Source organism: Tyto alba, unplaced genomic scaffold (genome assembly GCF_018691265.1).
Source record: "Tyto alba isolate M040663 unplaced genomic scaffold, T.alba_DEE_v4.0 Super-Scaffold_40, whole genome shotgun sequence".
Lineage (NCBI taxonomy): Eukaryota > Metazoa > Chordata > Aves > Strigiformes > Tytonidae > Tyto > Tyto alba.
In genome coordinates this window covers 50375640-50401770 of record NW_024881316.1, presented here as the reverse complement: position 1 = coordinate 50401770, position 26131 = coordinate 50375640, and the positions used below count along the sequence as shown (strand labels likewise).

At 45.1% G+C, this 26131-nt stretch overlaps 1 protein-coding gene across 1 annotated transcript in view; it reads left to right on the top strand.

Moving 5' to 3' along the window:
- Positions 1–25828, top strand: part of RAB10 (RAB10, member RAS oncogene family) — a 51235-nt gene extending 25407 nt beyond the window's left edge. Inside the window, exons 2-6 of the mRNA XM_042802907.1 lie at positions 5204–5264; positions 16648–16786; positions 20037–20126; positions 20649–20750; positions 22719–25828. Of these exons, the coding sequence (XP_042658841.1) occupies positions 5204–5264; positions 16648–16786; positions 20037–20126; positions 20649–20750; positions 22719–22802 (476 nt within the window). The 3' untranslated portion in view covers positions 22803–25828. The remainder of the gene's footprint in view (positions 1–5203; positions 5265–16647; positions 16787–20036; positions 20127–20648; positions 20751–22718) is intronic.
- The last annotated feature ends 303 nt before the right edge of the window (positions 25829–26131 follow it).

Sequence of the window (26131 nt, the reverse complement as noted above, 5' to 3'; positions counted from 1 at the left end):
ATTTTGTAATTTTAAAAGCTTCCAGGCTCAGTTACTGCTGTATTTTGCTGCTGTTAGTAAGTTTTCTTTTACTGCATTTTTTTTTTTTTAAAATAAAAACATTTGAGGGCTGTTTATTGAGCCTTGCTGTAAGCATACCTGAAGGCTACAGATTTTCTCTGTGGTCGTGTGTGAACTCTAGGTATGTTACACTTTGTGCTCTTTGTACTGATGTGCCATACACCAGGAGGCTGTGTTCCTTCTTCCTTTGTGAATTTGAAAGTTTGTAATTCAAAGAAAGCAGATTTCTTTCTGGCTAGCCAGTCGCTTTCTTTACTTAACACTGGAATTTCTAAACAGGCAGTAAAGATAAGGTTTATATCCTATTGTGGCTATTAAAGCACTTGCAAGAGTTCCACCTTGCTTTAGTTGTTTGGGGTGGATTAGTGGGGGAAGTTGGGGTGCACCTCCGAACCCTGGGGGGAAGTGCTGCGGCGCAGGCTCAGAGCCCTAACCTTCTGGGGGGTTACTGATGCTGGGAGGGGTGCCGAGTTCTGCCCTGTTAGTTCGGGTGGCAATAGCTGCAATTTAAGTACACTATTAAGAAAAAAACTTGCCGTTGCCAGAGTCTGCTGCACAAAGGTGGGCAGCTTGAAGGCACAAGACTGGAGTGTGAATTTGTGCGCGTTTGCTTTTCTTTCCCGAGTTGAAAATACATAGTGCCGTTAAAGTATATTTGCAAAGCACTGACTAACAAATGAAACACAAAATGCACTCATTTATATGCTGCTTGCAGCCTGCAGTTGCTGGCGATTCGACGTGCAGGTTGACTGTCCTCGCACTGCAGCGTTGCCCCGCTCTTGCCCTACATCCCGCTTCCTACCGCCCAGCGTCCTCACCGAGCTGAATGGTGTCTTTGTTTGGGAAGAATGCAAACAAAATTCGTGCTGTCTGAAAAGGGCTAGCTCATCATTTGTAGCTCTGAAATGGACTGGAAAATAACTTTTTCTCCCTCCCTCTTGTACCGATGGCATTCTGTCTTTCAGTTTTTGAGAACACTTTCACTTTTTGTGGTTTAGCGACAGAAGAGTGATCTTCGCAGAACCTTGGCAGGGGCTTGAGGAGGTGTAAAGCGATATAGAACTGTTTGGATGCAGTGATTATGGATTTAAAACACGCTGTTCTGCTGACACAGGTCCCGGGTCTTCATTAAGGTCTTTCATCTGAGAGCAACGGAAACGCAGAACCGTTGAGCAAATAGTTCTGTAGTCACCAAGGCATTTGGTTCTTTCAACTTCCGCAAATAAAGGCGGAATGCTTTGTCGGAAGTAGTTGACAATAACCTCTGCTGATGTAGGGACGGAAGATTTTTGACTTCGGTGTCCCGGTGCACAAGGCTGAGCTTCCAGCTTCTGAAACTCCTCTTGGTCTGTGTGCTTACAGTGACTAGGCAGAAATTACTTCCAATATTTGTGTAAGGGCAGATCTTGTTTGCACATACCGTGAGATCAACTAATGGTACTTCTTAAGCCTTGATACTTGAAGACCAGTAACCTAAAGAATCCATAAATAGCTCTGTCTTCTTTTTTTTTAAAGCTACTAATTCAGTTTTTGGTCAGAGCTGGGCCCCCATATGTTGCTATAAGCAATTGGTAGAAGACTTGAAATTGGAAGGAAACCTGGAATTGAGCCAGAAACCTGGGATGATCTGCCTGTAAGGAGATTTCACTTTTAAACTGAGAGCTGTACTGAAGAGTAACAAACGTTTCCAAATCTGTATTTGAAAGTATGAAGTTATAATAAGTGTTTAATAGGCTGGAAGTATACTTCCATGTTTTTCTGTGAATTCCAGTTTGCCCTGTTGAAGTTGATTAATATCCTATTGATACTTAATGAGGGAGTAATTTCACGCTCATTTTTAATTCATTAGTTCTGTCATTAGTCTCCTGTGATAGTTGTATGTCCATTCTGCATGCCATTCAATTTTTATACCCGTTACCCTCTTAAACTCTTTCCTGAACTTAATGTTACTGTAATCTCTTCTCTCGGAAGCCTTTGTGTTTCTGCCAGTATAATGTTGCCAGCAACTTCTTTGGAAAGACCTAGAATGGAGTGGGCATTATAGTGATGCAGAAGGCTATTTTTTCCAGTCTGTTAAAACTACTTTGAAAGTATTTAGAGGCAAATAGTTGCTGCTATTTATAACCATCTTTCTGTTACAAAGACTGAACTAGTATTATAGTGTAGTTGGAATGGAAGCTGAGTATAACAAGGGATTAAAGATTTATTTTATCCCCAAATACTGGAGTTAGCTAAGTCCCTCTCAGCGCAGAGAAGAGTTAATTTCTTTGGCTGGGTTAATAGCTTACTTTATCTTAATGCATAAAAAGTGGCTGTCAAACATCCTGCTTTATCGGGGCAGAAGTGTTGCTGCATGCAATACTTTTATTTATGATCTTTTGGCAAATGCTCTATTTATTTGTTAGATAGCGTTGCTGTGGAACACTACATCATAGCAAAGAACTTGGTTAAATGCTGCAAAACGTGAGGATAAAGTATTTGAGGCAATTCTGTATGTTTGGCTATTAATCATTCAGTGGGTTTATTTTTCAAACCACATACATATGATACTAGCTATATTAATTCATAAAAGTAACTTAATGTGAATGTTGAAATAGTGCTTTGACTAATTGGAAAAAAATGAAGCACTGGCCTGAAATGGAGGTCTTGAAGCTCTCAAGCTGAGGTCCTAGAACTAGTGGACAACCTCGGCCCTTGGTCCCTGTGCTGCTTTAAATCCTTACAAATGGGGAATTTTTGCCCCTTTACACTCCAACTCGTGTTTATGAAGTACTTGGTAACTGTAAGAGGCTCCGTGAGGAGATGCATTTGGTAATTGTTTAAGGGTTATTCTTCATTTTCCTTTTTGGCCGCATGTGCGGTAGGTGTCCATTGAGCAAGTGCCGTCCCCATTCCTGCCCCTGCGCTACACAGGCCGGTGGGGAGGGGGATTCTCCTCCCTACCACCACCTAAAATTGTGTAGCCTTTCCCAGAGAGGCTCTGGTATCTTGATTTTTATGTGAAAAGATTTTACTAACTTGTAAATGTTAAAATGAAGTAGTGTCTGCACTAGAGCTAAAAGGAGTTGGGCTTGGTGGAGTTTAAAGCAGACTTCCCATGTAGACTTTTTGCACAGTACCGTGTTTCATAAGTTCTATTTAATCTTCCTTGGTATAAAATGACCTTGTAGATTTAGGGGGGAAATTTGTGATTGCAGCTGCTGCCTTTTGAAAACTCTAAATATAAACAGATTTTTGGAAAGCGTGAAAAATTATCAGCAGTGTTTTCTTTGAGTTGAATTGAAAGTCAGAACTCTGGCATCTGATTACTGTCAGAGCAGTTTGAGAAGATGGATTGCAGCGTTCCTGTTCCTCTGACGCAGTCTGTGCTGGTAATTCCTGTAGGCAGTTTGGGGAAGAGGAGGTTGAAACGGGACATGGTCCTCCAGCCTCTTCTGCTGTGGAGGAGCTGGCAGGGGAGGTTCTCCCGGCCTGTCTTGCATGGCATCCGTTTTGCTCTGAGCCCGTCTCTTCTGGGGAAGAGCGAGTAGTTTTGTGCACGTTGCACAAATGAGATTTCACCAAGGGCTTGCACAACGGCGCTCATATCTCCCTGCCTCAATGGAAGTTTCTCACCGGGTGCTTGCGAGACTGTGTTTGCTTATTCGAGGCTTGCTTCTCCATCGGGTCTGAGTTACTCTGTGAAAGTAAAATGGTAATCTCCGTCTTTCTTCTTTGTCATCTGACAGCAGCTGCTGGTTCACGGAAGAAATTCTTAATTAACAGGCATGTAAAGTTGTGTTTTGTACTGCTGACACCTGCCCTTTGTGTTTATTCTGTCTTGAAGTTTATCTGTTTATTTTAACCATCCTTTGTACAATGCCTCTCACTTTTGTAAGCAGTAGACTTCAAACAGGACAACTTATTATACCAGAATTAATAATGAAACTATTAAATATTAGTTACAGTACCGATCTCTGCTAATGATCTCTCTTTGGTTTGATAGTTTCATCTTTCCCTAGGCTTCTTAGGACAGTTCTCCATCTCCTCGGTCCTTTCAAATCTTACAGTAACTCACTTCCTTGTACTACCATTTCAGCTTCGCTACAAATTAACATGTGAATTATTTTGTATTAGTCGGTATTAAAAGGAAAAAAAACCTTACTCATACTTGTGAGTTGTGGTTGCACACCTCTGTCGAGTCCTGCTTTTTTTTACCACGTCGGAGGCTGGAGCGGGGATGGACCAGGACGAAGAGACGTGGCGGTTGGGTCCCAACTTAGCTGATAACTTGCCTTTTATTGCCCCTTGAAAGCTTTGTGTTGCTTAAGCCCTTCTGCTTACACTACTGGAGCTTGAGATTGACTGTCTCTAAACCACGCGTGTGTGTGTTCAGCTCAGGAGACAGTTTAGGGCTTCTGCTGCTTGTTTCAACGGTGTAAAAAGCAAAATAGCTGGTTTTAATAGTCTGGAGTTATGTCACGTGCTCTGGCGTAGGCTCTCTGCCTGCTTTGAGTTTTGTTAAACAGGCAGTAAATGGTAAGATTTCTATAGTTAATGTTATTCTTACAGGTAGATTACTTCAGAAGATGAATGGAGAGAACCTTGGGGAAAAGAGGCGGGGTTTTTGGAGAGGTTTCTGAAATGGTGGTATCACAAGGATTAGTTCAGAGTAAAAAAAGAAATTAAAATTCACTACAATACTTTGCATAATTTTTCAGCATATGCAAGTAAGTTTAATAATTTTGGGGGAAATAATCTTTTTAAAAACAAAACAAACAAAGAAGAAGAAAGCTTGCTTTGTTGTTTAGGATGCTTAAATTTATACCCAAACTCCCAAATTTCTTTTTGGAAGTTCTCCAGAAAGATGGCAAATTCTGATGTTTTCCATTCTTAAAAACAAGCAAGAAACTTAAAACCTTTTACAAACCAGATCACCTTAACAATGTTAGCTGAAGGTGTCTGTAGACCCTTTGAGGCCCCGTTTGCCTTGGTTGGCACGCTCCTCTTGCGTTCCAGCTTACTTGGACATCCTTGGCTTACCTGACGATTGAGTAAAAGAGGAAAAAAGCTGTTCTTCTGTCTGGAGCAGTTGTGAGTTGATGTGGAATTGCTTTTGTGTAAATAAATACTAATTACTTATTTGTATGTTTGTCTATTTTAGGGATAGACTTCAAGATTAAAACTGTTGAATTACAAGGAAAGAAGATCAAGCTACAGATATGGTGAGTAATACACCCAGGAAGCTCCGGGGTGGCATCTGTCTGGATGGCTGCTTTCAGAAGCAGGTTTTCGTGAGAAGAGTTTACTCTTCCCAATATTACATTCAGGTATCTAATTTTGTAACTGTATTTTGCATTTTCAGTAGTGCTAAAGGTCCATGTATGTATTTCCCTGAACTTTTTTTAAGAAACGGGGAAGAGATCTGTGTTGTGCTTGTAACCACTGTCGCTGACTGCTCCCTTGGACAGGCTGTTGGCAGATCTCCTGTTTGGGAGGACAGGATCCTCGCCGTCTGTGATTTAGTGGGAAGTGTTTTAAACCTGGAATTTTTTAATTAGGAGTTGCTTTGAATTTATGACCATAAATTGACTAGTAGCCTTGCTTTGTGTCAGCGAGGAATTGTAATCCACATCTAAACTTACTTTACATTTTTCCATGGTAAGCTGGAGAGTTTCTCAGCTGGCTGAAAACAAGACTGCTTTTCCGTAGGAAAGCCTAACATGAGGCAAAACTTGAACTCTTTCCTTTTAGCTTGCTGTCTAACTAGAGACTTTTCTTGTGGTTTAATAGCCCTGTAACAAGTCAGGTCAGGAAAGCTAATGGTTTTCCCTAGCCTGTATGTTTTAGACTCCCTCCTCAACCGCATACGCGTATTGCTGGTGCGTTCTCCAGCGTTACTGAGAGTCTGGAACTTGTATTTGTTTAGAACATGAATTTGCCCATTTTGGCCCCCCAGTAATAAAAACATTTTATGGCTTGATAATGTTGATGTTTGTAGATGCAGATGGATGGGTTCCAGTTGGGAGGTGGCACCAGTCTTCCTCCGTCTGGGCGCAGGACCGGCTGAGCTGTTCTCCTTCCGAATGAATGTGTGCTGAATGCCCCTCGTTACCGCCACTCCGAGCGCGCGCCTTGCCTCCTAGGTGTTGCTCATACCCCAGTCTATGAGCACCTCCTTCGCAGAAGTTGGCCACCTCAGTTAATTTGTTTTGTGTCCCGCAAAGGAAGGAGCTGTCTGCGTTGATTTTGTTGTATATAAACTCCGTAGCGGGTCGATAAGGAAGCACTTGGATGATGAAGCAACCGAGTGCGCTGGAACGCTGCGGCGGGGAGCCACAAAGGGTAACCGTGTTCGTCAGGGCAGCGTTTTAGATGGAGCTGTCTGAGGAAGGATGGGTATAGATCAACCGGGAGCCGAAAGCTGAGCAGCGGAGAGGAAGGAACCGAGAGCATTAGCGAGAGGCATGCAGGTGTAATGCAGCTTCATTGATTGACTGCCTGGGCAGCTCTTGCCGCACGACTTCGCCGGACTGTTAACATTCAGATTTTTCAACCCAGATCAAATGGTGACTCCTAACAATTGTTTTGAGTTGGATTTTTTTACCCCAGCAGGGTAGGTGCTGGGAATTACTGTGGGATACAAGGGTAGGGCAAAACACTGGAACGACTTAAAGGAAGTGTTAGATTAAATTTAGGACAAAATTGTCGTGAAATGTAAGACCTGAAAATGTGGACTACTTGAGGATGTTTAATGTGTATGTTGACAAGCAAGCCATAAAGAAGCTGTATGCATTGTGGGGTTTAGTGGCTTAGGGAAACAAAGAGGGGTTTGAGTGAGCTGAGCTTTATGAGATTGCAACTTATAAACATTGCAAAGTTGGAAGATCATTGTCTGAATCTGCTTCTTGTTCCTGCCAGCTTAAAATTTCACATTTGAAATGAAACTTGGAAAGCAGAAAATGAAGTTCTGATGGCATGTGCTTTTTGGGGAAAAAAACCAAACCAAACAAACAAACACAAACAAACAAACAAAAAAAAAAAAACACACACACACACACACACAAAAAAAAAAGAAATCTAGGCTTTGTAGTTTTCAACTTTTCCTGTACAAGGAGTTTCGCCCAGCAGTGGTTTGGTGGCTACAACAGTAGTGCCTTTTGGTGAAGATACTTTGTGCAATGCATCTATTTTTAATCACCACTTCCTGTATTTAAACTTGCCCTGTACTGCTAGCAGTTGTGTAACGTATTTCCAGAACTACACTTCACTCCCACTGCAGCAGTTTAGCAAGCAAGGGATGCATTTAGTGGAATATTTCCCTTGTAAACCCGAGGCTGCTGTTGTAGCTTTTCTTGCATCCAGAGTATGGGTTGTGCTTTTATAACTGAAGTAAACCCAGGAGGTGATGTACCTGAATCAGCAGAACCTGTCTTCCGAGTCGTCGGTGCCTATCCACTGGGACACAGCTCCGTACTTGATTAACCTGGTCAGAAGATAACAAGGGACCGATGGTGAAGAGAAAACAGAGTTTTTCAGTTAGAATTGCGTTGCAGGCGTGCCTGTGTTTGTGTGTCCGTGCTCAGAGGAGGAATGCCCGCCGTTTCACTTGCGGGTCCCCCCATCTGGAGAGCGCCTCTCCTCTCGCCCTGTTCCTTGCACGCCCCACGAGCGTGGGACCAGCTGCAGCTCCCCAGAGTGCCACCGTGTCTTTGTCCAGCCTCCCATAATGCTATTTTCTCGCTTCCTAAAAGTCGCTTTTATTAGAATGAGAGGTAATTTTGCCTTGTCATTGTTATCATCATCATTACTATTATTACCGATGCTTATTCAGATTGAAACTTTTTTTTTTTTTTCAGAATAGTGACATTCAGCTGTTTGCGAAATGACAGATGGTGACGGAATTTTGTACCTTAAAGAACTTAGTATGTGTTAGCTGCTTCCCAAATATGACAGAGTTTCTTTACATACAGTTGCTCAATATTTATGAAGGAGCTGTGTTCAGTGAGCCGTCACTGGCAAAAGTGACGGCTGGACAAACCTGTCACTCACAGAATAAGGTTTCTACATCCATGGGAGTGATTAAATATTTGATTATGTAGTATTTGTTATTTACATAGGTGAAAAGTGTATTTCTTTTCACATACAGCCATAGAAATAAACTGTCCCTCAGTTCAAAATGACTATATTGATCTGCCTCTCACTGATCCGTATAGTCCTCCATCACCCACATATTAAATCTTTCTCGTGCTGTTGTCCTGGTGGAGGAGTTGCTCTCTGGCTGCCTGCAAAGCTGTGTGCCTGTGTTTTGCCGTGGCTAGTGCTGGCTTTTGCACTCCTTGGTGGGGGTGCAGTCGCAATGGGCAATCAGCTTTACAGAAAACAGGTCAAAGCCACACTTTCTAGTATAGCACAGCTCCTTTCCCACACAGTGGGTTACCTACCTGTTTCTCTTCCTGGGTGTAGAAAATTAGCAGACGTGGCAGTATCTCACTCATGCCTTGACCTCTAAAATACATATATATATATGTAGGTGTGTAGAGCAAGAATGCAGAGGTCATGCTGAGTTAAACTTTGCCAGAGGTGATAAGCAACTTGATACTTCATAGCTATTAAAAAAGTGGGGTTGCTGTTCAGTAAGGATCGAGCCAGGATTAAAGCCTTTCCATAAACTTGCCTGTTGCCAAACGATGTGGAAATGGGGAAGGGGAGGTTGGGACAAGAGGAGGTGGAGAACGGTGGGACCGGGCAGCAAGTGGGAGCAAATCTGTGTGGATGGAGCTTCCGGAGGAGCCTCGGCGAGGCTGGGCAAGGCCGGTGCGGTGTGCGGGCTGCAAGCAAGGAGGAGGATGGGACAGAGAGCTCAGGCCTGGCCTGCAGGAATGAGCTTGTTCAGGACAGATCCATCAGGAGGACTACTGGCCTGTGAAGTTGTGGGTGGAAGCATGTAGAAGCATCGAGAATCACCTTAGGTTTCGTTAGGTTATTGTACTACTTGTCTGTTTAAAAAAACTGTTGATGTGACAGTATATGATACGATGCCGTATGGAAAGTCACTCGTGGTGGGCTTAGTACAGCATTTGGGAGAAAGGAATTGGAGTAAAGAGTTGGGAGTGGAAATGCTTATGAAGGGTGGGGCCTGGGAGGGTTGACACTGATGAATGTGTTTGAAAAAGATTAATACAGTAATGCTGATAGTACAGAGAAGGGAGGGAGAATAAAAGGACCAAAATGAGAGGTTACTGCTCTTGGAAAAGGTGGTGGTGTTGCAAAAGCTTTAGAGGAACGGGGTAGTAGAGGTAAGAATTCAGCTATGAAGAGTGTAACATCATGCACTCCAAGAACTCAGAATTGCTCTGAAATGGAAACCAAAAGGCTTAGGCATCCTGTGATTCACTAAACTTGTTAGCTTAATGTAGCAATTGAAAAATTAAATCTGTTTTTTCTGGGTGTGATCATTTCCAGTGGGCAGGGAAGTAAGTGTCACAGTCTAACATAATACACACTTTTGATTAGCAGGCCTTAGAAAGAGGCAAGCAGGACGATCAGAGGGATGTAACTGCTATTTTAGGAGGAACAGCTGGAAAGTATAGAATTCTTCAGAATGTCAGAGAAATGACCAAAGCACATTTTTATAATGACGACTATACTGGAAAAGGTAGGTAGAGATTGATGTAACTCACTGCCTCTTCCAGTACCAGAGCATTAATTCTAGCGTAAGGCTTGAAGGTGGCATGTGCAAAACCCAAGGAAATGAAGTTAAGCTGTGAAACTCCTCATCACAAGATGCTGTGGTAGCTGCAGATGCACGCAGGTTCACAAGGGATTTCACAAAGGAACAGTCTGTTTTGGATTGTTAAATAGACAGATGTGATCTCTGGCTCCAGAAGTCCTTGAACTACACAAAAATGGAAGCTGGAAGTCCTCTGGCCTGGCAAGGTACGGCTCTGATGTGCCTGTGAGAATGCACAGAAGTCAGATCTAGGTTTTTCATCCTGGTGAAGTGAAGGCTGAAAGGAAATGTTGCTGTCATCCAAAAAATACATAGTGATAGCAGACGTGGAAGAGGAGGGAGGACTCTCAAAGTTTAAGGACAGTGGAAATCAAAGTTGCTGGAAATGCACCAGCAGGAGTGGGAAACTCTGGGAGAAGCTCCAGTTCAGCGTAATGGGAGCAAAATGAAAGGGGGCGGGGGGGAACCAAACAAAACGGATCAGCCAGGTATTTCAGACTAGAACTTGACAAGTAAGAGGATCATGATGTATCCTGTTCTGCTATTGAAGGAGAATTTACCCCAGGAGCCCTCTTCCCATTTATTCAAGAATAACCTGTGGAAATTGGTTGTAGAAAATACAGCCGCTTTCTGGACTCTCTGTTCACAGGCTCCGAGACGTGGGGAGACGATGAGGAACTGTAAGAGGTGATCCCGAGGTGGAATTACGGGATGTTGATGTTGGGAGAGTGAATCCAAAACAAAAAAAAAAATCCCAAACACCCCTGTGCTGATGGTGGGATGCTGCAGCAGTGGGGTAGGGCCAAAAGCTGTTTAAGAAGTTACTGCAGGTTTTAGGGATTTTGATTAATTTAGGGATTATGAACAGACTGAGGTTATGGGAGCAATGGTGAGTGATTACCCTTTTCAAGAGGTCTGCTTGGGTGCTCTCAGAGAAGTAAGTAGTCCCAAGTTTCATTAAACAGCCTCATGGTGTATACACGTCTAGTCTTCAACTGATTTTAAGGAGTAAGCAAAATAGCTGAGGAGAGCTGTACGAAGAGTTAGCGTGGCAGGAGTTCATGGGGGCTAACTGCTGTTGATTCCTCACTTGTGAATTTTCTGTTTACCAGTTTCCGTGCAGGTCCCTGCCATTGTGTCAGTGGGCATTGTGCATTGTCAAGGCAGAACAAGGAACTCTGATACGAGGTGAACGACAGTAGGTGCAAGTTAGCGAGTGCTTGATTCTTCTTGTGCCTGGGACAGGCTTGCTGCAGGGCAGTGACTCGCATCGTTAAGGCCAGAAAGTTGAGATCTGAAAGGCTAGATCCTGAAGAGCTTCCAGAGCTGGGTAAGACAAATGATCCTTTTCTCTTCAGCAGTGTGTGAAGCAGTCACACCTGATAGTGTTGTTTTAGTATGGAAGCAGCATGATGGCAAAATTGCTTCTGTAGTCAACTGAAAAACACTTAACTCAGCAATTCAGACATAGACATTTTAATTTTTTTTTTCCTACTTAGCTGCTACTCTCACCCTCCTGTCTTTTACATAAAATTTATATGTCAGCCTGTTTTCCTGCAGTCTCGTTGACTGATTCCAAATTTTAGAAACAGCCTTATTTTTTTTTTTAGTATGCAGCTCGTAATTGTATAGAAGACCAGAAAGTAACATTTTCCTACCAGTGCATCTTTGCTGGAAACACTTCTACATGGCTAGAGAAGTGCCCTCAGAATTTTGTTTTATTCAGCAATGAGCTTATTGCAAACATAGCCTGACGTGGAACACCAGTCCAGGGAAAAGAGATGTGTGGCTATCCAAAATAGTTACACGTGTGGAAATTCCCTGTTAGTGCAAGAAGTGCTTGCATTTAATAAGTATGGAGGTGAACAGCCAAAGCTGCAGACGGCACCAGCAACTAGTGCACAGTCAGTCTCATCAATATTTGCAGTTACCCTAGGAACATCTAAAAGTTAACTCTTGCTGCCAAGAGCTTTTGAGACTGTTCACTGTGTGCGTAGCTCAAGGTGGAAGAGATTTTCTTGGCATGTCAGCCTGACTTCCTATAAAACAATTAGATACTACACTCACTATATTTTTTTGGGGGGGGCTGAATATTTCTCAGAAAAGCTGAAATTTGCTGGTCATGAAGTATCTTACAGATGTTCCTTTGGGAAGGAAAGTCTTTGACCCGGTCACTAAAGCTTCCAGAGTGTGCCTGGTGTCAGCAGTACAGTTTCTTCAATGCAGTATTCTCCTGGATAGTTTTAAAAATATTATAAGAAGAAACAGTGGGAGAGTAATAAAATCCTTAAGAATATTTTGCTAGGAATTATTTGGTTTAATATGTTGAAGACATTTATTTCAAGCTTCGTGGACTGGAAGGATCTTCACAGATCATCAGATGTAATCACTTCTTGTTGCATCCCTGTAAATCTTTCATAAACAAATCGTAGTACATTTTAAGGTTTCTTTAGTCTCTGCTAGGTCAACCGGAAAGCTGTCCCAGAAATTCCTTTCTCTGTTGGTTAAACCTCTAGAATGATATGACTTATGCATACTTTAATGTCAGCCTGAGAATAATTTAAATAGATTTTTTAGTTTCCTTGTGCTTCTGCTTTCCCTAGTCCCACAGGATGACCTTCTTTGTCTTCATTTTGCAGCTAAACAAACCAAGTTCTCTCCATTTCCTCTTGTGCAGTAGGGCTTCATTTTCCTTGGCTATCTTAATAGCCCTTGTCTACATTTATTTTAGCTTGGAAAGCTAGCTAGCTTCCACAAATGCTTTTGCCTCCATCGAGGATTTACTGCACGCTCATAGCTTTGGAGAATATTCTTACGTCCTAGAGGTTTGAACAAAAGAATGGAAAGCCAGGGCAGTAAACAAGACATGGGGTCTCAGACTGCCTTGTGCCATTTGCTCAGGGTGGATTCATCAGTCATAGGCAGTTTGAAAACCATAACTCATTTCCTCTGTTTGCTTCAGTCAGTTCTCTAATCTCACATCCATTAAGAGTTATCTCTGAATAATGAATGGAGAATCCATTAAGAAGGGGAAAGGTCAAATATAGTACTTAAAAAAAAAAAAAAGGGGGGGGGGGAGGTGTGGGAGGGGAAACTCTCCAGGTTCTTTCTTTTTTTCCTGCCCAGCTTTCTTTTCATCCATTAGCTTAGCTTCAGTTGCCAGAAAAAACACTGGAGGAATTAACTAAGAAAGTTAGTTGTAGGTGCATCGGACGTGACAAGCAGTGAGTAACAACTAAGTGTTGCCAGTGCCAAGTTGTGTAAAATCAGTCTGAATTCTTACTGTGGTGGGAGAAATTACAGATGCCGAATGTCTTGATGTTGTTGGTAAGGCTTTTCTGACACTGTCCTGCTGGATATCAGCACGTTCGGGGGAAATGACTTGGGTGAAGATGCTGTCAAATGAATACAAAACTCACGGCACGAGAAAATAAATGGTGTGTGAGTAAGAGTTTTGTTGAGATATTTTGCAGGAGTGTGTCCGGAGGCTCACGATAGGCAAGGTTTTCTTTAATGTCGGGGTGAAGGGAATAAAGAGTATGGTTATCCTATTTAAGGTAAACAGGAGAAGATGAAGTTGCAAAGTATAAATTGTATAGAGAACTGAATTATAATTCAGATTGCTTTTGACTGATTGGAGAAATGTCATTGAAAAAAGTCCTGTGAAATTCAGTAGAGACAAATGCAAAGTTAGCAAGTTCAGTATGTGTAATCAATTATTCAAATGTCAGAAAATTCCATGAGGAAATTCCCATTTCCATGAGGAAAGGGAATGGGATGCATAAACAGGCGTGCCCAAGGCTTCTAGAAAATGTTCCTGTACAAGGCTGGAAAGACTTCAGCTGGAGTGGTGTCCTGGGTTTGGCTTAGGTGGGGGCAAATTGGAGGGAGTCCGGAGAGAGTAATGGGTGAGGCTGCTTATCTTAGATGTTTGGCCAGTAAGGTCTAAAGAACTTGAGGTGGCTTGAGAAAGTTCAGTGAAGGTGCAAGAGCTATGTTTGAGAACACAAAATTAGTTGTAGAAAGAAGGAAAATGAACTTCTCTAGTTACCTGTGAAAGGGAAGACAAGGATTGCTGGCCTAAAGAAGACGCAAGCGTGCCATCAGGAGAAACTTTCAAATGGGAAAGGAAGGAAACAAGAGAAAGGGACTCAAGCCAGCAGTCGTCAGAGGTCTCCAGCAGAACACCAGGCATCTTTTGGGAATAATGTGGGTAATTCCTCAACGTTTTGTAGAGCCAGGGAATGGACTGGGCTGCCTCTTGGCTACCGCCAGTGAGCCAGACCTCTGCGCAGCACGGCCTGTTAGAACATCTCTGAACAAAGAGGTGCTCAGGTTTGGGACCTGCCCCTGTTCCTCCTCCTCTCCTCTTTGCCCTCTTCCTGGTGTTCGTCATTTGCTAGGAGGAGGTAAAATCTCGAGAGCAATCAGCCTCAAAACTGTGATCTGGGGTCTGAGCCAAACAGAAGGTGGTAAGACTCTTTGAGAAGAAAGTCTGTAGAGCATTTCCTCTTCAGCTCAGGAACTCTTCCTCCATGGTATCTTCAGATTTTGAGCCTTTTCATTTACTCCTCATTTGTCAACTGATACCTGGCTAGCAATCTGACGTGTACTTAAACAAATTGATTTGGCAACTATAGTCAGCGTTTGTTGGTTCAACTGTAGGTGACAGAGCAGTGGGGAGAGCTGAGTTCTCACAGGACTGGGTGCCTGGTGGTGTCCATGTTCTGCCAAGGCATTTGCTGTGACCTCAGGAACAATTGAGAGGGAAACGAGTTGAACTAGTTCAGCTGCAGTCCGTCACCTTTTCTGAGATTACTGATTTGTGAGCAAGGAAATGTGTGTCTGGGGGGGAACGGTGTGCCTTTCTGAAGGCAGTTAGGGAATGTGTAATATCAATTTAGACCAGTTTAAATTTGGCGACACCTTTGATTCTACCTTGTCATCAAATCACAGACTGGTTTGGGTGGGAAGGGACCTCAAATCCCCCCCAGTGCCCCCCCCTGCCCCGGGCAGGGCCCCCTTCCCCCAGCCCAGGGGGCTCCCAGCCCCGTCCAACCTGGCCTTGAACCCTTCCAGGGAGGGGGCACCCACAGCTGCTCTGGGCACCCTGGGCCAGCGCCTTGCCCCCCGCACAGGGAACAATTTCTGCCTCAGATCTCACCTAAATCTGCCCTTTTTCAGTGCAAAACCGTCCCCCCTCATTCCATCCCCACCCCCTGATCCAGAGTCCCTCCCCACCTCTCCTGTCCCCCCTTTAAGCCCTGGGAGGCCGCTCGAAGGGCTCCCCAGAGCCTTCTCTTCTCCAGGCTGAACCCCCCCAACTCTCTCAGCCCGGCCCCCCAGGGGAGCTGCTCCAGCCCCCCCAGCATCTCCGTGGCCTCCTCTGGCCCCGCTCGAGCAGCTCCGGGTCTTTCTGATGTGAATAGTGTCACTGAGAACTCACTGCAAACACATAATCTGTTAGGTTTACGTCCTCTGAAAGACACAGTAGAACATGCAGTTAACTTCTAATTCTCAATTTAATGGCATGCAGGTTTGTTTAACCAAATCTCATACATTCCATTAAAGATCTCTGAATGAGATGGGAAAACAGATCCTGTCATTCATCTTGCACGATCAATTTCCAGCATATTGCTTATAGAAATCAGCAGTTCAATGTTACATTACATCTAAATTTATCTCTCATATACTTCGACATAAAATTTCAGGAATTTACATTTGTAAGATCAAGTTAAAGCTTTTCAAAACCGATCTGAAAACAAAATTTCTCTCAGTGTCGAGTCTGAGTTCCAGAAAACGTTGAGTGATCGTCTTCGTGGCTGCTTAGCAGCTGCTGAAATGGAAAGAGATGTTCTCTGGCATCGCGGTGGTGTTGACTGGATAGTTGGGTCAAGTCACTGCTGGTCACAGTTCCAGTCTCTGCTGGCTTAGACAGCAGCACTGCTAAACAACCTACAACGTTTTGGGAACTTTCTACAGAAACTTGAGTACTGAGGCAGCTGGGCTTGTGCCATGTCTAGTCAGGCTGGTCCGTGGTTATGGTATGTAACTTAAAAATCATAGATGGAGTTTTAAAGTGGCTTGTTTTTATATTCATTTGGGAAGAACTGGTCAGTAACAGGAGAGAGTGTCTGGGACGACAGCGTCTCTGGGGTTGTTCAGATGCGCTCACTGCTGGAGCTCACAGTCCTGTCAAAGGGTTGGTGGAGCATTTCTTGCTTCTGGTTTTGTGCTGTCCGCTACCAGCTTCCACCAAGGCTCGGAAGTCTTTGAGAGACTTTCCTGAGATACGAAACTTGGCAATAAAAGTTTCTCCTTTCGGGTGCAAATTTCAAGTTGCCCATAAAAATACGGAGTTTAAAATGAACAACTTTCTACCGTGACTTGATAGTGGGTTTGTTTATTGTGATAAGGCAGCAGAGGACCTACTGCAACCTACCACTTTGCAGTTCAGCAGGTAGCTTCATCTTCTGCCACCGTAGTCGTGTAAGGCCAGTTTACACAGTCCAGTGTCTTTTGTTTGCCATAGTTGACTCTGAAGTGTGTTTTTAAAAAAATCCAATCCCCCTTAAAGTAAAATCCAAAAGAGGAACTTCAAGCGCTGAGTTTCTGTTGCCTCATGAGCCTGGCTTACTGAAGCTTGCTGGTTTTGTTCTGCGAGTGATCAGCTGCACCTGGGAGGGAGTGGGCATTCCCCGAGCTGCTGCTGGTGCGCATTGGAGGGTGTCCTACTGCTCTTCAGAAACATTGCAGAGCCCTGGGCAGCGCTGCAGCAGAGCACGTACCGGGCTGTGTGACCTTGGCTAACAGATAGACCGTACTGGGTTCTTTAGAGCTTGTCTCTGATCCGTACTCTTGTCTGTTTTCTGCAGGGACACAGCAGGGCAGGAGCGATTTCACACCATCACCACCTCCTATTACAGAGGTGCCATGGGCATCATGCTAGTATATGACATCACCAATGCCAAGAGCTTTGAAAACATCAGCAAGTGGCTCAGAAACATAGACGAGGTGAGTAATGTCTGTAAGATCCCAGAATTGAGCTGTTCACCGTGACCCGTAGAGCATGTGATGAGTCCCATGGAACTCAGCTTCTGGACTGCAGCTTCTGCTTCTGCCCTGGCAGAAGGTGTAATTTAACACGGGGGCTTGGGGGGGCTGTTCTTCAGCTGGCCTTGCTCCCTCCCTCAGCTCTCCCTTCAGCAACAGCATGAAGGGTTGCAACACTACACGGGAGCTAGTGGTGTCCGAAAATGTCAAATTCATACATGAAAAAACTTTGGTTCTGTGCTGGAGAATACTCAGAGGTGAGGAGTATGTCTGCTAGTAAGTGGGAGTTGGGGTTTTCAGGAGGAGCTGCCACCACAAGGTGGTGTGCAGAGGAGCAACACTAAGCCATAAGCCGTGGAGTAGCTATGGAATATGTCACTTCTCATACTAACCTGTTTTATAAGGATGACCATGTAAATCCTCACAGGTAAATACGATCACCTCCGCTCCCTCAAAATTGACTTTGTGAAATATTTGAAGGTTTATCATGGCTGTTGCAGGTAGCGTAGCAAACTGCTGTTGTTGAGTGTTAGCAAACTGCATAGCTGAGTTTTTTTGTCCTCGTTAGAGTACCACCAAACAAGGGGGCTGGTAGAATTTCAAGCAAGGTCAAGTGAAGCAGAAGAAACTGATGTGGAAACATTCAGTGCCTGGATACCCAAGAGTTCATTCTCTGGGAATTCTGAGACGTTAGAGAGCAGCACAACTGTTAGTTCTTGCTTTTGTGATGCTGTTCTCAGCTGGAATAACTGTTGAGATTTTCCAGGTTCATGATTTTCGTAGAAAGCACGAAGATGGCCCTGTAGAACGGAGCGTCAGCAGATGGGTGCTGTCAGGCATTGCTAGTGGAAGCATTGAAGCTGGTGAGAGGTTCTTACAGAGCAAAAACGTGATATCGGGACTTTAATTTCCTAGCATGAGAAATGGGAAACTCTACCTTGCCATAAGCAGTACACACTTGGTGCGTACAGAAAGGCGGGGCGGACGGGAGGTAAAGCAGCTCGGGAAGAAACTCAGCGACGAGTTGAATGTAAACTTGAAACCAGGGCCTTTAGATTCTGCAGTTGCTATGTGTAAACACTTTAGTAGTGTCCAGGAAGCTGAGTAACGGATGTCATTCATGCTATTGTGTCTGAGAAGAGAGTGGTTTTGCTGGCCTCATGTTTTTCAACCTGTGCCACACAAACTCCTGCCGTTGCTTTCAGGTACATTGGGCAGGCTGCATGGTTACTGCGGGTTTATAAGGGATGTTTGACACTTTAGGAAGCTTTTTTTGTTATGAAAGGCGCTCACTGAAGGAGTGCGTTTGCAGCAATGATGGGTGAAGTCATCCTCTGAGGTTCCAGATGCAGTGTTGAGGCTTCTTGTTAAAATGTGTGGCAGGTGTTGCCCACTTATGTACAGGATTGTCGCAAATAATGGTTGTAAAACCAAAGCACTTAGTGACTTCATTCACAAGGAGTTAATATTGCCAAGGATGTTCTCTGAAGGAGGAGAATTTTCAATAAGCAAGCTGCTCTTCAGAATTGTTATTCTGTGCAAGGAGGCTCTTCTACAGGATGATTAAGCTTTGATTTAGAAAGAGCCAGGCAACCTAGAAACATTACGCATTCATCATTGCTAAATACTTAATTATTTGAAGTTCACACATTTTGCAGAGGTGTACTGTGCCGTGCACTCTTGCTTAAGTTGCGCAAGTGCAGAGCTTTCTGTGTTGAGGCTGGCTGTATTTGAAAGAAGCCCGTTGCTGTGTAAGCAGTTTTGTTTGTGTGCGTGAAAAGTTAGCATTTTCAGAGTCTTACTCTCCATGACATCATAATCTACCTTTGCCGACTGGTTGCTCTTCTTCCTTGCGACCTGAAAGGAAAAAACTGGGAGTGATTCTCCTGAGGAATGTGAAGCGGGTTATTACTGTAAGCAGGAGCACTGGGTACGTGGCTCTCTCGCCTCTGTGGCTCTGTTGGTAATGTTACCTTAAAGCAGTATCTGGACTGTTGGAGTGAAAGTAAATTCAGATTAGACTTCACACGCAGCTGTGGTGGCAGGTTTCGGGGTACTTCAGTTACTTAACTGACACTTTGTGCCGCGGCTTCTGGATCTCTTTGCTAGCCTGGTGGATCTCTTTGGCCTATTCTTTCCTTACTCTGGTGGCTAGTGGCAGTACTGCACAGCCAAGGTGGTTTTGCTCGTTCAGCCTTCCTTGAGAAAGCATTGGCACTCTCTTTTGCCTTACAGAGGTGACTCCTGTGTGTGTGGTCCTGCTTTTCTTTGGATCCCAAGCGTTAGCAGGGCGCTCACTTCAGTTTTCCCTTGGTGATGTCCTGGTTTGTGTGCTCGGGGTACAGTCTGCATTCCATTTCCCTGCATGAGGTGCTTAGCAGACAGAGCTAAAGCACAAAGCTGACACGTGGTCTTGCTCTGATGATTGTGACACCAGAGGAGCAGCGTGATGCTAGAGAGCTGTAATTGCTCTTTATTAGCTAACTCGGTTACTCCTCTAAAAAAAAAATTACAGGCAAACAGGCTTTTTTACTATCTTCCTGGCTGTTTGGTTTTGTGGTGGTTGAAAGCTTAGTTGCAGTTGTTAAGGAGGCTTCCCTGTCTACAATAAAACAATGCAAAGGACCCTTTAAACACCAAAAAGCAGTAGTGTCAGCTGGAGCCACTCCAGTGTACGAAGCTTGACTGCCGGCAGCTCCAGGCGTGGGGTGGTTCTTGTCCTGTCATGCTTTGCAGCATCGTTTCTGTGGTGTGCTTGCCTAGCACACGTAAAACCTCACGCCTCTGAGCACCGGGCAGGAAGTGGATTCTTTTCCCATGTTGCTGAATGCAAACTCACGAAGGTTTGGTAGGCTGGTGTCATTAATTAGGAGGATCTGGGTTGCAGAACAGCACTTAGTCTTCTTCTGAAAGGAAGACTTCACACTTTTAAACTACAGAAATAAAAAGGAAGGAAGGGGGGAAATAACTGGCACTGGGATGGTGGTAGAGCTGTGTCAAACCTGCAGCTGTTGTCTCATTGCACTTCCAGGAGCAGTTTAGTCGGAGGGACAGTGTCTAGCAGTCCTTCTGTTACAGCTCAGGGAAGTGCAGGACACCGAGACCTGTAAACGCTGGCCCGGACTTCAAACAGCCGTGAAATAATGAAGTGAAGTAGCTATTTACTGCTGCTTGGGGGAGATGCGCAAACCTGTCTCTTGTCTCATTTTAGCACGCCAATGAGGATGTGGAGAGGATGCTGTTAGGCAACAAGTGTGACATGGAAGATAAGAGAGTTGTCCCTAAAGCAAAAGGCGAACAGGTAAGTGTTGGGCCAAAGCGAGCTAGTCCAAGGAAGCAGGCTGGTGCCAAGACTGCCCGCCGCCTCGGGGTGGTCGAGGTGCCACAAGGGGCTGTGCCAGGGAACGATGAGCAAGGCCGCGGGATTTGCTGATTGTTTGTAAGTCTAGGGGATGTTTTCTCCGAGGCTGCATTGCAGACAACTGCCATGAACGGAAAGAGTTCAGCTGCAGTTTCTGCTGCCTCTGCTAACTAAAGATTTCCAGGCGTCCTTTGTTAAGTCAGTTACCACGTGACAGGCTTGTGCGGTTTCTGTCGTCTTATGTTCCAACATTGACTTGTGATTTAATACGCTTTAATTGCTGGTTCTGAATCGTTAAGTTCCAAACCCTCTTTTGTGACACTTTGCCTAGCTAGTACTTCTGATGCCTGCTACAGCCAAAAGAATATTACGTGCTTATCAATGCCGCTAATCCCGAAGTTACAGCAGCACCAATTGAATAACTACAGTAACGCTAACCTCCTTTTTTCTTTCTTGGTTTAGATTGCTAGGGAGCATGGTATTAGGTTTTTCGAAACTAGTGCAAAAGCAAATATAAACATTGAGAAGGCATTCCTCACATTAGCAGAAGACATTCTTCGAAAGGTAGGTGCTTACAGGATTTGTTTGGGAAAAAAAAAAAAGCCTAAAATTTCAGCTCCCGTTGCTTTTGCTGTTTACCTGACTTGTTGCAGCGCTTGACTTTGGCATGTGAAGACAAACGTGTACCCTGGGGTATTGTGCTTCTAAAGCTTGTTTGCTGTTCCGTTGCTGTAGGGCTGCTGCGTAGAAGGCGTAGAGCCAAGGAGCGTAAAGCCATAGTTGCTTGGCCCTGAAACTCGTGGTTGTGCGTACACGTGCTTGGGGTTAAAACACTTGAATCGGCGTGGAGGAGAACTGCCCTTTCCCTGCCGCCCTCTCCATCAGCACACAGCACTGTCGAAAAACCCCGAAGCGCCTCTTGGGAGGTTTAGATGTGGTTGGTAGAAGAGATGAGCGAGCTCTGTCGCCTCCCGCCTTGTTGCTGATGATTTGGCCCTCTCAGCCTCTGCGCTTCGTTGGAGGTTTTATTGCAGCTGGGTCACCGGTGCATCCTGGTGGTTGGCTGCCCAGCCTGAGAGGTGCAGCGCGCCGGAGAGCCGGCGGTGGTCTCGGCGGCCCGCGCCCAACCCTGGACGCCCAGAGCTGCGGGCTGCAGCTGGGCTGGCACCCCTGGCGCCTCCCCTGAGTAGAAAAACGCGTCGGCTTCCAATAGCTGCCAGGGTTTTGCCGCAGGACTGAGCGGAGCTCGCCGCGTGGGTGGCTCCGGGGCTGGTCCCGGTTAGTTGACGCTCTCCCATAGCCAGGGGCCTGATTCACCCAGCAACCCTGTGCTGGCACGTTCCCCCCCGCCGGTCAGGTCAGGCCCCCCCAGCGCTGAAACTCCGCCGAGCTCGAGGCGTGGGTCGGCCCACTCCAGCATGGGCGTTTCGCTCCTAAACGAACGACCCTCCGCGGTTTTTTTTTCCGCGGTCCAGCTCGGCGGAGGGGCCCTCCCGGTGTGGAGCCTGCCTCCATCCCTCTGCCGCTGCTCTGACTGCTGCCGAGAACGCCGGCTGAGGTCGCTGCTTGGGACTGGAGAGCAAGGTCAACGCTGAATCTGTTTGCAACCCTTTGAAATACGCGTCTGCTGGGGGCTGTCTGGCTCGCCCTTATAGTGCCGGGTTGTTTCTTAATCAGTTTTTGAGAAGCTTTATGTGAGAAACTGGATGGAAATCCCTTGGTAAACAGGAGGTCAGGCTAGGGAGTCTTACTCGCCCTTTTGACCTTTAAATTTTTATTTTGGCCTCGGTGTGCTTGTCTGAAGAACCGGGGGGGAGGTTTACTCTTGCAAGGCTGTGGCAAAGAATAAGAAGAAAAGGAATATGGGGACTAAACACCAGTATTGTCGTGAGTGTTTAGGTTAGCTTCTAAACAGCTGAAAGTAGATGTTAGCATCTGATCAAAACCACTGGACTTTGATTTTTTGCTTTGGTCTGACCAAGTTTACATCCCGTGACGCAGGCGAGCCTGTTTTGTCCGCTGCCTCGGAAGCTGGTGTCCTGCTTAACTGGAAGGCAGATGCTTTTGAACAACCCCTCTTTATCCATAATTACTCTGTGGTTTTTGAAGGTCATTAGTTCACATAATTTAACTGCAGCTTGTGTTAGTTGTACACTGTGATTTACTTACTCCACCAAAGTCCAAGTGTCAGTTCTAAGAGCAGGATCTAGAAATAGTTTTAGTTTATTTTGGGATGGTCCAAGTTCAAAAGTTGTTGGTTTTTTCTTTTTTTTTTTTTTGTTTTGTTTTGTTTTTTTCCCAGCTTTCCGGTTGTTGTTTATTTAAAACTAAACTTAAATTGGTTTTGCATGCTTTTGCTGGAGGGGGGGAGACAGATTCCCTACATTTCTGTGGGGCTCTTTGTCTATCCTTTATTCATAATATTATTTGGTGATGCCAGTCTTCTTGTAAGCTGCTGCTTCTTCAGCTCTGAACACTTTATTTCAGAATATCTCAAGAGTCATCTAACTCTTTTTACTTATTTCCTTGCAGACCCCTGTAAAAGAGCCCAACAGTGAAAATGTAGATATCAGCAGTGGAGGTGGGGTGACAGGCTGGAAGAGCAAGTGTTGCTGAACGTTCTCCTATATCACCAATCGCCATCCACCGCCCCTTTTTTCTCGCTGCAAAACAAACCACTCTGCCCGTTTTTAACCTTAAACCAATGTTTTGTTCCTCATCTTAACAAGCTCCTGTCTCCCTTTGGTTTTCTGTTTAGGACAGCTTGCGTACTATAATTTTTTTCAGCCACATGTATAGGAAAATCATCTCCGTGACTTCATTTTTTTAATGTACCTGCTCAACTTACCACTACGTTTTGGTTGTATTATAGTCCCGTTCCTCCTGACATTAAAACATATAGCAATCGTACTCAACTCTCTTCTGCAAATTGTATAAGAATAAAAGTTAGAATTAACAATTTATTTTGTACAACAGTGGAATTTTCTGTCATGGATAATGTGCTTGAGTCACCATATTCTCTAGATGCATCAGCAGGAGAGCCAGGAAAACACTCATTTTCGCCTTGAGTCTGTGAATGGGGTTTATTTTGTCCTGTGCCTTACGTGGAAAGGAACTTTTGTTTTCACTTTTATTTTCTTCTGGTGGAAGCATGTGCAGGAGACATACCATCCATACTTGACCATTTTAAAATACTGAACTCTTTTGTGATTGCTTTCTGTAATTGTTGGTGTAATGCATCGAGGACAAAGGGTGGTGAAAAAAAAAAAAAAAGCAAACAACATTTAATCTGCTGTGTCTCCTTTTTGGTGATCTAGCCATTCAGAACTGTTCCTGCTGCCATTTTTTTTTTTTTTTTCTTCTCACTTGCAGCTCTTTCCTTTTGCCTGCATGCTGCTTTTCTTTGCATTTCTTCATGGTGTGATGTGTTAATTAAAAGGATGGCAACGTGGTATGTTTGCCAAAAATTTAATACAAAGCACTGATTTAGCTTTCAAGGTAAAAATGTTGAAGATACCTACTAATTTCCCTCTAGCCAATGTCAGTTCACTAGTATATCTTCTCTCTCCTCCTGCATAGCCGTTGGGTTTTATGATATGGAAGAGTTATTTGCATGCACTAGTTTTCTATGGAGGGTGATGTGGTTGTCTACTTCTATGTGTATGAATATAACATGCAGTTCCCAAACTGACAGCAGTTAACATGAACTTTTAAGTTCTCTCTTACTGTTAGCCGCTCCAACAAGTGGTTCGGTGGCCTAGCAAAAGGCTGAGTGAAACTCAATTTAAGGGGAAAAAAAAAAAAAAAAAAAAAAAAAAAAGAGGAAAAAAAAAAAAAAAAAAGGAGAAAAAAAAGTTGGCAGTTTAATTTATTACCTCCCTGCAAACTTTCCATTTTCCCAGTGTTACAAGCTGAGTCACTGGTACTTGGGGGCGGCGGGGGAGCCCCCGGGGATTGACTGGCTTTCCCAGCCCGCGGCGGGCGCTGCCGTGGGGTCCCCCGGGGCCGTGGCAGCCTCCCCCCCCCCCCGGGCAGGAACGGGCTGACACCGTGGGGTCCCCGGGGCCCTGGCAGCCTCCCCCCGCGGGCAGGAACGGGCCAACGCTGCCCGGCTGGACCCGCGCTTGCCTGGCATTTAAAATACCACGCAGGAGAGCTGCTCCGGCCAAGGACAAAAAGAGATTTTAAATAGATGCTTCTTCTTTCTCCCCCACCCCCCCCCCCCAGGCCTCACGTTCTCCTTTAAAGCTGGACAAGCTTGTGCCTCGCTCTTGTGGGTTTTGGACTGTCTCGGGTCAATAATTCAAGTAGTAACTAAGGCTGGTTCGGTTGTAACGAAATGACGGTGTTTTAACACGGAACTCCCAGTTCTGAACGGCTTCCCCCGTAGCAACGAGACCGAGGTGTCTCCCTTTTTCCTCCGTGCTTTGGCATTTTGTCTCTGTGTGTGTGTGTGTGTGTGTGTGTGTGTGTGTGTGTGTGTGAACCCTTCCCAGCCGAGGGGCTGTCGGGGTGGGGCAGGGCGCTGCGACGGGCGGATCACCCGGCACCGTTGCGCTTGGCGCCCGCCGGCAGCGATGTGAGTGGGGGACGGCTGCCTTTGGGTGAAATCTGCACTTTCTCACATGATCAAAAAGGGAAAAATGGAGAACGAGACATCAAGGGGTTTTTTTTTTTTTGTATAATCCTTGTTTTAAACGTGAGCTTTTTATTTGCTTCTGGGGGCTTCACTCCCTCTGTGTAAATCCCTCGGGATCCTTTGTAGACGCTGTGTTTGTTGCAAGCCAACAGGTAGAGAACAGGCCACTCGCTGGTACCACTAGCTACCACCTCCGTTCCCTATTCTCCTTGCCGAGTTAATAAACTGAAATATTTCTAGATGGTCTTACTTCTGTTCATATAAAAACCATGAATTTTAACCGCGTGGCTTGGCGTTGTGTTGTGTTGTGGAGTGCAAGGCCCAGCCGAGGAGGAGTGAGCAACAAGAGTCGCTGCAGATGCTAAAAGACAAAAAACAAAAACAAAACAACCAAACAAAAAGTAATAATAATAATGTTGGAGGAATTTGCAGTAACTTTATTTCTGCCGGTATCTAAATTTCCTGCTAGCTAGCAAACTAACTGCTTGTGAAACCTCTACTTGGAAGACACCCCCTCCCCAGCCCCGTGCGTGGAATAAAGCCTCAGGCCAGCCCAGGAAAGGAGGCGAGAGCGACTGTCCCCGCGCCAGCCCCCGGCCCGCCGAGGAAGGCTCAGCCCTACCTGGTTTTGTCACAGCAAAAAAAAAAAAAAAGTAACGATTAAATTGGTCTTGATAAAACTAAAACCCGAGGTTGAATCGATCCTACCCGTGCGTTTAACCGCTTGGGCGCTGCCCCGGGGAGCGGCTGGCGTGGGGCAGGGGAAAGGCGGCGCTTCCTCCTCTCGGACTTGGACGGTGGAAAAACAGCATCAACTTAAGGTCTAGGATTAATTCCCATGCCTACAATTTTTTACTTAATCTTTTAATATTTTTGCTACTCCACTCTGGCTTTTTATTTAAGACACATTCTTTTGTACCACTTACTGTATCAAATTGTATAAAAGATCACTGTCCCATTCTTGGTCATACCAAGAGCAAATAAAAGCTTTTATAAACTTGCATCGGTTACTTCCTCGGCCCCATTAAATTCCCGTTTCGCCAGGCCTTGCTGGGGGGAGAGGGCTGAGCCCCTGCCCCTCGGAGGAGGTGGGGGCCGGGGCTGGACCCACCCCCCCCCCCCGGAGCCTTTGGGCCAAAGAAAAATCTTTTCTTGGGGGCTGTAGCTGCTCTTGGACGTGGCTCAGCGCCTGACCCTACTGCTGGAGCCCGGCGTGCGCGGGCTGGTCTCTTTTAAGAAATTACTTGCTCGGGGAGGTAGAGCTGGTCCTTTCTTTTCTGCAGCAAAAATTTTTGGCTGTTCTTGC